At 33.8% G+C, this 15,995-nt stretch overlaps 1 protein-coding gene across 1 annotated transcript; it reads right to left on the bottom strand.

Annotated features, from left to right (window-relative positions):
- Positions 1 to 12,035: 12,035 nt before the first annotated feature.
- LOC109161058 (ran guanine nucleotide release factor-like) lies at positions 12,036 to 15,993 on the bottom strand. The gene is made up of 8 exons (XM_019309369.1): positions 15,887 to 15,993; positions 14,755 to 14,872; positions 14,615 to 14,650; positions 14,371 to 14,508; positions 13,315 to 13,401; positions 12,705 to 12,752; positions 12,556 to 12,632; positions 12,036 to 12,432 (listed from the first exon to the last, which is right to left on the bottom strand). The coding sequence occupies exons 2-8, from the start codon at positions 14,827 to 14,829 to the stop codon at positions 12,288 to 12,290; spliced, it is 606 nt and encodes a 201-aa protein (XP_019164914.1). The 5' UTR covers positions 14,830 to 14,872; positions 15,887 to 15,993; the 3' UTR covers positions 12,036 to 12,287.
- Between the last annotated feature and the right edge of the window lie 2 nt (positions 15,994 to 15,995).

The raw sequence follows: 15,995 nt of genomic DNA, 5'->3' as shown, positions 1-15,995 counted from the left end.
ATCTACTCTAAAAACTAAAAAGTTGTCATTTGTAAATAAAGATGCAAGGTTGGAATGGATATGAACCCATTAATTTTAGTGCATTAAAATAATTGTAATTAACATTAAATTACATACTGGACCCCTCTAACAAGCTATCATTCTGGTCAATAACTATATCAAATAATTCAAAAAAAAAAAAAAGAGTATTAATAATAACCTGGCCTCTTAATAATAATTTTGGCTTATACTTAATTAATTTCCCACAACATGCATTTATATTGGTTAATGACAAAGCAATAATCTAATCAATTATTGTTAAGATAAGTAATGGGGCACAGATTATGGTCCGCAAATTAAAGCTTAATGATTACTCCACACTAAACAAATTGTCTTGACCGGCAACTTTTGATTTGTACTATGAAAGAAAATTGGTAACATTGATATATACTTAGTCATGATTGATGTCACTTTCATATAGTTGGCATCAAGCCTATTGCTAAGGAAAGTACAACAACTTGTCAATCCTTTTTTGGTCCTAAATGTTGATCAATTGGAAAAACCCTAATTCAAGTACTATTTTAGCCTTTAATTTGCTTTTAATTTGGAGGTATAACTTGACAATTACTCCCATTTTATTCTTAGGTTAGATTAGTCCACTAAACTCTAAACTTGATATTGAGAACGAGATTGAAAGCTCCCTCAATTATAAAGTAACAACCGGGCTTGAGTTTTGTCAATTAATATATATTCTTTTAGTGCGATTAGTACTTGCTTGGGTGTAGACCCCCTAAGATCTAGCTAGCATGCATCATGAATTGAAATATCTTTTAAAAAATTGTTTGGAGAAGGAGATAGAAAACCTATACCGACATAAGATTTGTCATGAGAGCTAGCTAACAAGAGTGACAAAACGTACTCCACATGCATATACCCAATAAATTAAAATTCCTTGAAATCAATAGAAAGCCTAGATTTTCGCTGGCTATGAAAGAATTGCAAATTGATTTTTAAAATTGAATATTACACAAGCAAGTTGCACTTGAAAATCTATCGACCCTCAACTCAACCCATCATATTTCCTTGTCTCGATCAGATTGGCTCCGATTCGATTGATCGAGTCCCCATTGCAGCAACTCAATATAATAACATAAAGAGTGTGTAGTGTCATTTTTATAAGTTTAAACCCTAAACCGAAGGGCCCCTCACCCCCTGCTTGTTTTTCGCCCCAAGTTGAAATCCTCTCCCACTGAGGATTCAAATCCGAGTATTTATTAAGTCATTACACCCACACTCAACCTTTCGACCGCTGAGCATTATTATATATATATTTATGATTGCAAGATGAATTGAAGTTGTATGCATAGTAATAAAATGAGGGCAACAGTTAGAAATTTGGAATGATGCATGAAGGTAGTAGCTAGGCATAGTAGTGAAAGGTGGTGGGGGTTGGGGGGGGGGGGGTGATGATGAAGTGATGGGCATCAGGGGGATGGGGCCATGCATATGCATTATGCATTGCTAGGAAAGGGAAGAGAGGAATTAGGTAAAGTCACAAACTGGATCAGATCCATGGAAGGATTCTTTGTTGAGGATCACGTGATGTGCATGTGCCTCCAAACTTTAATTTCTCCATGGAAGTTGATGGAGATGTTGTACCAGCTATATTCAATCATCAACACTTATTTTGTCGGAATATAGGTGGTTTAAAGCCTTGCTAGCTACCCTTGTACTATACACAACCCATTTCACCCCCCCCCCCGCCCCCCCCCCCCCCCTTTTCTTTATATATATATATATATATATATATATATATATATATATATATATATATATATAGTATAATTGCCAATGACCTTGTGGTTTAGTGGTACGAAGTGACTTTTCAAATTGGGTTTGATCCCGCGGTATTGACTCTTATAGATCAGAGTCCGTAGTATTCAAAAATTATTTCACATCTTACATGGTAAGAATAATAAAGTATAAAAGAAAGTAATTATCATGATGAATATTATGAAGTAAAATTAAGGAGGAAAATTGCGTTATTTTTGTTTCTTTATGGCATTCTTTAATTTCACTTCCACTGTATGCAATGTTTATTTTGATTAGAAAAGTTGACTGAATCTATTAACAATTGAATTTTGTATTAATTATAATTTAGTTTCTGCATATAAAATTTACACATACATATATGTATGTATATATGAAAATGATTTCAGTGTCACTTGTCAAAATAAGAAATGCATATGAATTATTTAAAAAAAAAATACTTCTTTTTCTTCATATTTTTTTAAGATATATGATCAAAATATTACCGTGCTTTCTATTTTGGTAGGAGGCAACAAAATAAGAGGATATAGAGAACTTTTCCATATGTATATAGACAGACATTAACTATAAAATCTAGGCAAGAATTGACATGTTAATTAATTAGTGCATGTCACCAATTTTTAAGTCAGGCTGAGGGTTCACTTCTTTAATTTATTACTTGTGTCTGAATACACAGTCAAAATATTTACACTATTGTTGTTTAAAGGGCCAATTCAATTGGCATGCTACTTTTATAACTGATAGAACCTAGGATATATATGGAGATAACACCCCCTAAATTGTAAACACCTCTAAGGGTGGGACTGGTCAAGAAATTTAATAATGCTCCATACCCGTTAAGGGTCAAACACATCTAGTGACTAATTCCTTTGTTAAATTTGTAGACACCTCTAAGGGTGGGACAGCTAGTTAGGAGATTTAATGTTACTTCATACCCAAAGTCGAGGGTCGAACACACTGACTTATTCCCTTGCTAAACTGTAGACACCTCTAAGGGTAGGACAGCTAGCCAGGAAATTTAATGATGCTCCATACTCAAAGTTAAGGGTCGAACACATCCATTGACTAATTCCTTCGCTAAATTTGTAGACGCCTCTAAGGGTGGGACAACTAGCTAGGAGATTTAATGTTGCTCCATACCCAAAGTCGAGGGTCGAACACAGTAACTAATTCCCTCGCTAAACTGTAGACACCTCTAAGGGTGAGACAGCTTGCCAGGAAATTTAATGCTACTCCATACTCAAAGTCAAGAGTCGTACACAGTGACTAATTCTCTCACTAAATTTGTAGACACCTCTAAGGGTGGGACAGCAGGCCAGGATATTTAATGCTACTCCATACCCAAAGTCAAGGGTCGAAGACAGTGATTAATTTCCTCGCTAAATTTGTAGACACCTCTAAAAGTGGGACAGTTTATCAGGAGATTTAGTACTGCTTTATACCCAAAGTCAAAGATCAAATCTTTAACGTTTAATTAAGGATGAATAAATCTCTTCTATTGGATCATACCCCAAGCTATTAACCTAAGCTAGCTAGCTCCATGGGTTTGCATCAATGATTTGAGTACACGTATATAGATGATATGAGGTGAACAGTAGAGAACAGTGGGAATTGAAGTCTTTCTCCATCTCCTCTGGCAAAGTTGGTTGGTGAGCTGACAGTTTCACGTTGGTATTAGACAGTTGGAATCTTTCTTTATTTCTTTAGGATCATAAGGAATTCACAGAAATTTTTATCTATCTATAAACAATACCCACCAAGCTACAAAACTATTTAAAATTGGCAACTCATCATAAAAGATATTTTTTTCAGTATATTTGTAGGGGATGAATTGAATGTTGAAGTACTTCTAAAATTTTGTCCAAGATTGCATATGATATGGTGGATTATATTAGACTTAAATCATATCATATTTCCCTTTCCTTTTTCAATTCTACAAATCCAAAACATTTTCGAACAAAAAAAAAATACTGCCTAAAAATACGAGTGAATAACGTTACTTGTATGCGATGTTTACCTACATATTTCAAATTAGGATAATGTTATTTGGCCTTACAAAAACCACTTCATTTTTTGCCACTCCTTATGTAGCAGTTTGTGATCAATTGAGATTTAAAATTAAAATAAAACATAATAAAGAAGGTGTTTGGTAAATAGTTGTTAGCTGATTGGGTTTGACTAGTTGATAACAATAGCGGATTGTAAACAAGTGTTTGATAAATTAGCTGTTAGCTGATACTTGATTACATGCAAAATGACTTTCTCAAAAGCAGATCGAAAAAACTGTTTTAAGTAGCATTTTGGAGCAATAAGTTGTTACAAAAAACTAACTAATCAAACACTCATATTGATTGTTTAACAAAGTCAAATAGCTAACAGTAATCAAATAAACCAAAATTAGTTGATAAGCTAACTATATTATCAAACGGCGCCAAAAAACTATCCATCCCACATGAAAATAGTCACATCATGGGGTGGTAAAAATTGTGTTGTTATTGTAGGGGTATGAAGTATTTCCCTCCAAATTATTCTCCAAATAAAAATTTACCAAATTTGAAGTTAAAATTTAAAATTTGAAAAAAAAAAATGCTTCAATTTTCCAAAAGAAATAAAATCCAATTAACAAACACTCCCCAAGTCCCATTGCTAACTAACGTTTGTACAATCAACCAATCACAACTTGATGCTTCGTACTCCATATATACAGTATAAATGTACTATGTAATAATTGATAAAATGATGGCATTTTAATCAGTGACTCGTCCTTGAATTGGTATCTACATTTTAGTCAAATAGATATATACATTATTTCAAATATTTTGAAGTTACCCTTCCAAAAAAAAAAAAAAAATTGAAGTTAAACTATATTAAAACTTTTTGTATAATACTACATTTACAAGGTCTAAAGTTTAAAAATTTACTTCAAAGAGACTGAACTCTGCCTACTGAACTTAGGCAAATAGATATATACAACTAACCGTCATATCTGCAATGCCGTTTTGCTCCTTGAATATATGAGTGATCTTCACTTCCCAATCTTGAGCCAATAATTGTTTGCAAACATCAAGGAGATTCCTTAGTGGATCCATTGTCTCATTTTTCATCATTAAATATTTAATATTTTACCACTAGTTCATAGTCGATTTCAAGAAACACCCACCTATACTCTTTCGCCCAAACAAGTTGTAGTCCTTTCAAAATACTTTAAATTTTTTCGTCAAAGAGAGTGGCTAAGTGGATGAAACATGATTCAGGTATCAAAAGATTATAAGTTTGATTCTTGCCAACACCCTCTCGGTCACGTTCGGCAGTGACTGATTTTTACTAATGTGGTTTACATCTTCTGTATATTTTAGGAATTTACCTAGTGCATACTCTTGGACAACAGTTACGCGTTTCCCTCGTTACCCAAAGAATAAAATGTGAATCCCCATAAGAACTCCATGCCACTAAATTAAAGTGTCTTGGATCAGTCTTCCACATCTCGCTTTTTCCTCCATTTTTAACACACTCATCTATATTTTGCTAATCAATGGACCACAGTTCCCCTCACTAAAACAATACAAATCTTGATGAGTATATATATATATATATATATATATATATATATATATATATGTATGGAGAGAGAGAGAGTCTCCAATTTGATATATATTGCTTTCTAATTAAGGAATCATAGTTCCCCACACTAAAACAAGTTAAATCTAGCTAGCTGAATAATTGATATTATTTCCAGTTTGTCAAACGATCTACGAATCGTGTTGTCCATATTATTACTAGTGGGGTCGTTTCTGAGTCAGGTTGTGACGAGTGGCTACATACACCGCCTTTATCCATTGTGAATATTTTGGCGGATGATTTAATGAATTGATTTTATCATTTCAAAAAAAAAATTGAAAAATTAGGGTTATATGCTAACAAATTCACGATATATATAGAACTGATAATTGAGAACTAAAATTGATATCATCAAAGTTAAGATAAATCGTGATCAAATTATTACTTTTTTTTAAAAAAAGGAAATTATTACTTATTAATTAATGACTAATCTAAAATGTCATCATAGATGAGTATTAAATTTGAAATTAATGCTAATAACATATTGTCTTGTAAATCACTCTCCGACACTCTATCTTGAATTCAAATTCCATATGTGAACTTTGATCTATTGAAAAGGGGGTAAAAAAATAATAATAATAATACTGGATTGGTTAAATTCAAAACACATAAGCATGTTAGATATAGATATGTTTAGTGTGGCTTGAAAATCACATACACTATGATAAAGATATGATGGGAATGAAATTAATTAGCAGCCATGCATATAATTTCAACGCCTAGAGTCAAAGTAATTTGCATCAAATTTCAAAAATACATACACAAACAGATTGGGTGATGAGAGAAACTCGCAGTCACTACTCGTAGGTGTACTATGCACTAGATAAACCCCGCTCTTGTATAATAGCTTACAAATCACACAAGAGAAGTAAATCGTAAACTGCACTTAAAAAACCTTACTTGATGACCTCAATCGAGATAGTGTCAGCAAGAATTGAACTCATGACAGATAAACTTCTTTTTTGGTATGGATATGATAGAATTTCTAGTTTGGGAATACAGCTAGGATATGATAAATGCAATGTATGTATATTGATTGTGATTTATGATGACCTATAAAATGAGAAAGAAGATGAAATGACTAGAGTTTTAAAAATAATTGATTTATAGTCAAATCAGTGTTTAAGTATGAAATGGGGGAAGAAGTAGTACGTGTTAAGTATGAAAGAGACAATGAGAAATATAATTATGACGCATCATGTTGTGGCTTTCAACTACCATTCTAATCATGTTCAACGTACAATTAAACCTCACAATCTATTCAATTAAGACACCAAACTTCCTTATGGATAACCCCAGTCAAAATAACCAAGCATACAATTACTCGTAACCACAAGTTCATGGGTTTAATTTGAATCTCAGCCTTCTTAATTTGAGTTGGCCAGCTATATATAGACAACCTAGGTTGCTTTATCTTCTTGTGGTCTTTTGTCTGTTAAGATCACAAGGTGGAGTTTACCTAGTACACATCATTAGGTAGTGGCTACGAGTTTCCCTAAAAAAAATAAAAATAAAAAAAAGTCTCAAATTATATTTCTAAAACTAATAGATTTTCCTCCAATTGGTTCATGGAGAACTCTTTCTACGGGAAAATGTCTTCCTCAAGAATATAATGAGGAAAAAATGCCCACTACTCCCGCTTAATATTTTGTTTTTCATGAAAATTTAGTAGGACAATTTTGCCCTCTGGAACTTTCATAGTTACCCTTGTTGTTATGATTATGTAGGAGTATATTGGTCTTTATACTTATCAATTCTTACAATTCCAAACTCAGCCAAACAATAGAATCAATATTTTCAATATTTTTTTTTCACCAATCAAATAATGTAATTAATCTTTCTGATAATTTTTTTATATAAAATTTTAATTTTATCCGTAAATATTTTTCGCGAACCAAACGGACTGAGAATGTGTATATGTATATGTGTACGTATAGAAAATTCAAGATGAATGCTACTTTTCAAAGGGGCTTTGACTTGTAGTCTAAAAGTGGTTGCCAACTGTTTGGTAATTAATGTGGTTTAATTAATATTGACATAAAATAGTTGAGAATGAACAATCATTTCTCAATTATTTGACAAATCTAATCTTAGATATATCATCATATATCATGGGATAAGCAACGTTCAATTTCCCGAAAATCAGTGTTGTTTGTATTCGCCCACGTCGCATCATGCATTTGTCTCCAAAGATATTTATCAAATTTCCTTTGTTTATCAACTTGATGAATTGAAACACATCTACAATAATTTGCATAATATAATGCACCTAATAAATTATTTATTCCCAAACAATTCATTGTACATATATAGGGTGATATTTTATTTTTATTTAATTTGGAATACAATTCTTGTAATATACTATCAATTATTAAATATACAAATTTTGATTGGTTAATTTCTGTTCGAAAAAATTGAACCCATTTTCAATTGAATTCTTTTACATTCATCATCTTTATGACTACTATACTTGGAACATTTGTTACCGGTGAATCAACAAAGGAGAAGGTAACATGTGGGCTGCCTTCTCACTGAGAAGGCGATCATTATTGGGTCGTCTTCTCCGGTGAGAAGACGACCCAGATAGTCGCCTATCCCGGGGAGAAGGCACCACTTGGGGTCACCTTCTCCAATGAGAAGGCAACCCTCTGTTGATTCACCAGCGACCATTCTACAATTGCCGATCACTTTATTACCCAGAAATATCATCAGAGTTGACCGTAATGTTGACTGGAACCCTAGTGACCTGTGGTCACTAGCCAGTTTTTGAATTTCATTGCACCAAAATACAATGTTGATGAGTTTAATTGTATTAGGAAAAAAAAAGAAATATTATTATGTAGAATGCACCAAATTAGAAATACAAAAGGGGGGAGAAGAAGTTTCAAATCATCGAACCAAACTAGGAGTCTGAGGCTTTAGTTAGAGTATGAGCCACCAGATTTGCCGACCTTCTAATGTGACGAATAAAAATATTATCATCAATGGACTGAATTAAAGATATACCACCCTTCAAAATTACCCCAATATGAGAGGAATCATCAATTTTATTATCTACTCCCAAATAGATAGTTAAGCAATCAAATTCTAGAATGGCATTGAATTGCCTATACCCTACTCTTGCAATCCAGAGACTGCCTCCTTGCATGCCAGAATTTCTACCAAATTCAGATATTGAATATTGTTAAGAAGTCCACTCTTTGCCGAGACAAAACCCCATGATCATTCATATACTTCATAATTAGAAAAATTAAAATTTTCTATAAACATTTGAAGAAATCTCAGAAGAAGCAAGTATAATAGCAAAAAGTGGATATTGATGAATAATAGAGATTGAAATTGTGGGGCATTATTCTTATACTTGTGAAGTGATTACTGATTAATCAACGGGACAATAATTGGGACATAGGAGAGATATTCTTTTTCTAAAAGGTTGAAATCTCTAATCTCAAGGGTCCCCACACTCCGACTTGACAAAGTATCTGGGGGATGTAGATCATGGTGACTCAATAATTTAGCAAGTCAACTGCCGGTACGTACAAGGGATCTGTCAACTTTGGGCAATCTCCACACTGTCATGCCGCTGCCAATTAAGGTTCGAATCTTGGTCTCTTCTCCCAAATACTGTCTACTGAACCAGTGAGCTTAGCCCGTGCAGACATAGGAGAGATATTTTTTGCTTGACGCATGGGTTAGAACCCGACCAAACCTATAATAAAGAGTTCTACTATATGCACTCTCAAATTCTACTCACTTTTACTTCTTGATATGACAAACAATAATAGGGGGAAAATGACACTTTTTCCCCCTGAGTTATATACTTATAGCACTTTCCCCCCCTCAATTATTTAGGTAAGCACATTAGCCCCTTCAATTATTCTAAAAGTGGTGGTTTTTCCCCCTAATATATTAAATTGACATTTATACCCTTAAAATAAACATTTTATTTATTGTATTCTCCAACAAATTATTGCGTATACGTAGGGATGACCACGATTCGTTTCGAACTGAATCGGACACTATAGCAATCGAATTAAAAGTTTCCGGTTATGATTCAGATCTAGAACCCAATATTTGAATTTCAATTTATTAAAATTATGAATCAAAAAAATTGGATCCTGAACCGTGAACCGGCGGTTCTGGACCCGATTCGCGATTTTGAACCGTTTTTATTTTAAAATTTTATTTTTATTTTAAAAATAGTCTAAATTCAACAATAAATGTATTTTATTTTTTCAGTTCGGAACATGAACCGTCCGTTCCGGAATTTTAATAAACTCTAAATATCGAGTTTCGATTCTAAATTGTAATTGAAATATTTCGGTTTGGTTGCTATAGTGTTTATTTGGTTTGAACCAAATTATGGTCATAATTTGTTGAAGAAGAAAAATAAATAAAATATTTATTTTAAGGGTAAATATGTCCATTTAACATTTTAGGGGGAAAAACAGCCACTTGAATAATTGAGGGGGGAAAATTGCTATAAGTATATAACTCAGGGGGAAAAAGTGTCATTTTCCCCAATAATAGGTTATTTTTCATCATGAAAAATGTCCACATGGTATTTTTATATAACAAATAATTGACAATTTATATCGTGCACCACGGTGCACATAGCAATGTGCGCCCAGGCACAAAACGTGCGCGTTTCAATTGTTGACGTCACTACGTCCGTCCAAGTGGCCAAAACCCCATTATGTGTATTCAGTTAAACGTTTCTCTGTATTGTATTATGAGTTTCTGTGTATTCAGTTAAAAATTTCTATGTATTCAGTTAAGAGTTTCTGTGTATTGTGTATAATGTAGATTATGTGTATTTAGTTATGAGTTTCTTTATATTCTGTTATGAGTTTATGTGTATTCAAAACAAAGAATTTTTTTAGACAATACACCAAAACAACATCATTTTAAGAGGCGGGTCAATGTGTGCCCTGGTGCACGATATATCGATTGCAAATAGTTCTTTGGCTTTGCTACAATGCAAAGCACACGTTGGATTAACACTTAACGGAGTAGACGTTGGATTACCGACATTCAAGCCAAACTAATTCAACTTTTTGTCAATTTCACCGCACTAACAGCCTCAAAAGTCAGCTAAAGTCGGCTGTTTTGCCTGTCTGCGCTCAAACTATCCAAATAGGTCATTGCGAGATTATTATTATTTTTTAAGTTTAAATGATATAATTTTCACCTCTCAAATCCATCCATCCATCCATAAATTAAATAATATATTTTTATCCATTATTTATTACTAAAAATAATAATTTCTTTTTAGAAAAATGAAAATTTTAGTGTTTTATTATACCCATATTATAGATTCAATATTTGAATTATTACTCTATCCACATTTCACATATTTTTTCTCCTTTCATCTAACGAATCTAGTGACACCAAGTTGCTCTTCCATATGGGAATATATTGACTCTCTGTGTTTTAGTAGGTTGAGAAAATAGTTATGAATAGATACTACATTGTAACAGAGTCTGGTTGGCGTAAAGTGCACCACAACGCCCAACTAAGCACGTTAATGAAGCTTTTTATTATTATTATTATTATTATTATTATTATTATTATTATTATTATTATTATTTCATATTAGTTTTGTGCATTTTTCTTCTTTTTCTCTTCCCTGTCGTCTCCTCCTTCCTAGTCACACCTGCAAAAACTCCTCAAAATCTACAACTATTGGGAGTGCTCGAAGCATCAAACTATAATTAAGTTCAAATATGTTCAAGATAACATTTTCCATCGAATATGTGAATACAATAATAATTTAATGACCGAATCTACAATATGAGCCGGATTAAAGAATTAGAGGATTAATTTTTATATCAACTAGTATATAATTAAACACTAACAGATACTATATCTTAAACTCATAAATAAATATAGGAGTTGAGGAGTGAAGCTGACATTGAGGTGGCTCTAGCCTCATTGACAAGTCAATTCAGAATTCACTCACCTCAGCAACCAACAATTCTTTAATGAGTATCTGAAAGTGACTTAACCTGGTAGTACCCTTCTTTCCCATAACTAAGCCGTGGAATTGCAATTCCATGGTTGGAGTGAATTGTAATTCCGTGGAATTGCAACTTCATAGAGAGTTTGGTAGGACTGCAATTGCAATTCCATCCTACCAAACACCCCATGAATTTAGCTCACTCACAATTTCATCTTTTGCACTCATATTCAACTTTCACCCATCAAAAACCCCAACTTAATTTCAACAAATCAATAACTCACAATAAGTTGAATGGCGTTGCACGGCGAGGAGCGGCCGGAAAATCCACTTTTATCACAAATGCACATCCCACCTGCAGCTGCAGTGCTTCAAATTGTAAAGCAAAACTGGCTAAAAAAGACCGGGACAAAACCGCTGTCATCTGAATTATTTGACAGATTACACTATCACAAGTGCTTTTCATCTTCCTATTTCAGATCACACATACCCACAGTGGGTCTCTCGTGAAATTTCACATCAGATTAATCATCAATAATTTCCTCGGCAGCTTTCATATTGCCCTTTGGAGTTTTCATGAAAATGATGTCCCAGTGGATATATATGGGTAAAGCAGAGAATTCAATCTGTCCCAATTAGTTTCTGTCTATTTGCAGGTAAGGAAAGTATATATTTGATCAAAAAGCTTGAGGGAGAAAAAGAATGTTGAAAATGTAAAGCTTAATATTTGATAGAACTAGACTCAATATTTGAGCCCTTGCAACTTTCTATCACAACCAAAAATTAACCTGATATTAACCCAAAAAAAAAAAAAAAAAAAAAAAAAATTTACTCTACAACATTGGTTTTATGAAAGATGCAAGACCTCACCACTGGAAATGAATCTTCTGAGCATTCAACCTCAAGCAGCACCAAAAAATCTCCAATCGTTCACTTTGAAGGTGGAAACAGCAAGTTTAAAAACCTCGGCCATTGGCATACATCCAGCTTGCGCAGCAGGAACAGCTACACCAGCTCCGACTGAGCTTGCACTTTCACTCAACGAGCTACAATCCAAAAGATTAGAGCAAGTCAAACAAACATTTGCAAGCAGGGCATCTACGAAGGGATAGATTAAACCCAGGTTGCAGATGAAGAAAGTAACCAGGCAGTAAAGGGAACTTCCTTACTTTATCACAATAGGCTCATATGCAGTGATCAGAATATCTGTAGTCACTTCCTTGAGACGCACATTTGCCAAATAGACCTGTATGACAAATATTTCGATGTCATTTTGCAGTTCACTCATTGCACCATCATGAAAAATTAACAAACTCACCTTGACCAAGTTTTGTGCCTCCCTCCCTTGCCTTCCCTTAGATATGGCCTGAGAATTAACATTATTGCTAAGATATTTGAGAGGATTTATGGTATGGAATCATAATCAACTATACAAAATATTTTACCTAAGAAATCAGTCAAGATTCTAGGACATTAACTCCTAAAATACACACAGTAATTATAGGAAATTAACAGCTCCTCTAATTGACTAGTTTCATTTCCTACACTCCCCCACAAACTAGGCAATATATGTTTATTAAACAAAGTATAGAACTTAGTTCAATGAAGTTGGATATCTGTTGCTTGCTGTCGAGAGGGTACATAGTTTAGGGAAATCACATTGCCTTCTATTTTCTCACTGATAAAGTGCCTAGCATTCCTATCAACCTCGACATGCTTTGTCCTATTGTTATAAACCAGCTTTTTGGCAATTGCAATAGCTAATGGGCTATCACACATAATTTTAATAGCCAGGGATACATTGTTCATGACTTCATGCAGAGACATACTAAAAAAATAAACAAAGAATTAGAAAAAAGACGCATACACAATTTGAAATATCTGCATCCTTTCCCCATTTTCCTTACATGCAAATAAGAAATACATACCATTTGACCAACAGCAGTAGTAATGATGGCAGGCAAGGTCTGGAAGGACAGCCCAGGAGCCTCAACCACTCCTGACTGCTCGATTAACTGCACATGCAAGTAAAAGAAGATGTGAATATCTTGTAATACCTAATTAAAACATGAAGTTAATGAGAACTAAAAGTTTAAAATTAAACAATTTAAGTAGACAAAAGCAAAATAAAATACAGTAGAAATTCATGAAATTGGGTCACACAGCTTAGATTGTTTTCTGTAAGGAATATCAAAGAACGAAGGGATACCATGCAAGGTACTAATAGAAATAAAACAAAAGCAGTTTGTCACACTAAAAAGCTATATCATCAATGGAATGCATAACCATTTTTTGTAGAATAGTCAACTTCATAGAACTCAACCTCACTCAGAAATTTGTCGAGTTATTTTGATCTTAAAACAAATAGCTTCCCAGCTCACCAAATAATTTCACATAAATGCATGAATATCTACATTCTAGAGACCATCAAAGTTGCCTACCCTGAGTACTTCTCTAGCACATATTTCAACTAAATGTTTAAGTTCCATCAAGCAAACTTCTAGGATTCTGAAAGAGAGTAGAGATTAAGAGAGTTCCATTTTTCCAACTCTCCAAATCCCTGTCTTAAATTCTCTACACTATTTATTTCCTTGAGTGAACAGAACAGGATTTCCTATGCCCCCCAACACCCCCTGGAAATGGATCTGCATCTTTCAGCAATGACCATGGACCATTGGCCAGACACGTGACACTTCACTACCCCACAATAGTAGTCATCTATCACTTGTATTTGCATTCAAAGTCCAGACATCAGAACTCTCTTAGTTCAACAAGTCATCAAAGTTCAAAAAGCCAGCTTTTAGTGTATTCTTTATTTGCCTACTACAAAAATATGGCATGCATTTGCTCAACAATTCATAGCAACAAAAACTAAGCAGTAGCTCAATTGATTATCACATGAATTCAAAAGTTAGTTGTGAAAACTGCAGCATAGAACACAACTCAACCATAAGAAAACCTGTAAACACAAAATTGAGAATTACCATGGTTCCCTCAGCGTCTTGCTCATTCGCAAGGTCCTGAAGAAACCAGGTGGCACTTCCGTTATCCGCCACATCCTGTTTCAATTCGAGGAGCTCGAAAATCAAACTCTCATCCCGCGCAGGGTCCACAAACACCTCCTATCATTCAGGACAACCAAAATTCAGATCATATTACAGTAACAATCCAAAATCAGTATAGAAACACTAACAATTAACCGGTGCTTTAAATTTAAAACCAACAGACCTGATGATCGGGAACTTGGCGCACATTACTGACGTCCTGAAATTCGAATTGAAGTATAAACAAATTACAGCTTTTAAATATCAATACTTGAACAAAAATTAAAGGCAAGCAGGTGAAATTAATGACAGGTAGGCACAGACCTGGAAGCGGACAGGGAACGTAGAAGCGATGGCGCCACCAAAGAGTGGCCGCTCCGAGTACATATCTACAGCCATTTAGCCGGAAGAAGAGAACAATCAGGGACGGAGCCTGAATTTCCTTTGAGTGGGGGCGATGAAGCGATGAATTCAAAAATATCAAATATGAATAAGATCAGATTGTTCAAATACAAAATACATTATAAATTACAATACAAGATTTATGATGTATTCTTAATAAAACACTACCCAGTCTCTAATCTTTAAAACACTACAACACTATGTTTGATACTAAGTGATTGTTTATATATCTTTATTTCTGTGGTTAGAATATAATAAGCCTTATTGCAGATAGCTGTTAAAATGTTATCTTTTATCTTCTAATCACCAATATCGCAGGTAGCTGCTAATGTTTTGAATTGAGAATCTCATTCCTTTTTCTCTTTTACTCTTTTGAACTGATCAACCTTGCAAAGGAACACCAACTGCCATTCTCATTCCTAAACAAGCATGTGTTTTACATTATTAAAAGATTTCAATGATCGAACTTAATTGCAGGCATTTAGTATAGATTCCAGTTCTGCTATACAATTCAAAATAGCCAGCGGATGCACTTCACAATTTCGCTTTCTACTCTATAATTTCACTATAGGCTAATGTTAATCTAGACTAATGTGACTGTCTCATGAATACCTCAGAATGGTGGCACCATCCCATTCCCAGTTTTCTTAAAAAATATGTAAAGGTCTTATTTATTTATTTCAATTTTCAAATACCAAGTTTTTTATTTAACCCTGTAACCAGACACATGGAAACTCATTCGAAAACAAGATTTTTCTACTCCCGGAAGCTAATACTTATCTGAATTATAGAGCACATGATTTTTTCAATATACTAATTCCTTTAGAGAGCTAAACACTGGATATTCAATTACAGACAGATACCAGATCCAAGTAATTAGGGCAACATTGGCAAAAATAATTAGGAAAATTAGAGCAAAAACATAATAAAATTTGCTGAATAAGTTCGTAACTCAACCTTTCAACATTAAAACAAAAAAAAGTTCAAAACTCAAAATTTTAGGCAAACAATTGAACAAATTAAAGATTTATAGACGGAGTCACCAACTACGAACCTAAGGCCTGAGGGTGAAGACTGAAGATGGAGCCGGGTCGAATACTACTGAAGCGGATGCCAGAAAACTGCAATCACTAAAGTGAGAAGCTCCCAGAAGATTCTTCTGT

The sequence above is a fragment of the Ipomoea nil genome, unplaced genomic scaffold (assembly GCF_001879475.1).
Source record: "Ipomoea nil cultivar Tokyo-kokei standard unplaced genomic scaffold, Asagao_1.1 scaffold2921, whole genome shotgun sequence".
Lineage (NCBI taxonomy): Eukaryota > Viridiplantae > Streptophyta > Magnoliopsida > Solanales > Convolvulaceae > Ipomoea > Ipomoea nil.
This window is presented reverse-complemented; position numbering and strand designations above follow the sequence as displayed.

What these genes read in the sequence shown, in the direction of transcription:
- LOC109161058 (XM_019309369.1), bottom strand. Translation starts at nt 14,829, where the DNA reads ATGGCTGTAGATATGTACTCGGAGCGGCCACTCTTTGGTGGCGCCATC. An exon ending in AAGACGCTGAGGGAACCATG is followed by an intron (nt 13,402 to 14,370) that starts GTAATTCTCAAT and finishes TTGCATGTGCAG; the next exon opens with TTAATCGAGCAGTCAGGAGT. An exon ending in AGGCACAAAACTTGGTCAAG is followed by an intron (nt 12,633 to 12,704) that starts GTGAGTTTGTTA and finishes TTTGTCATACAG; the next exon opens with GTCTATTTGGCAAATGTGCG.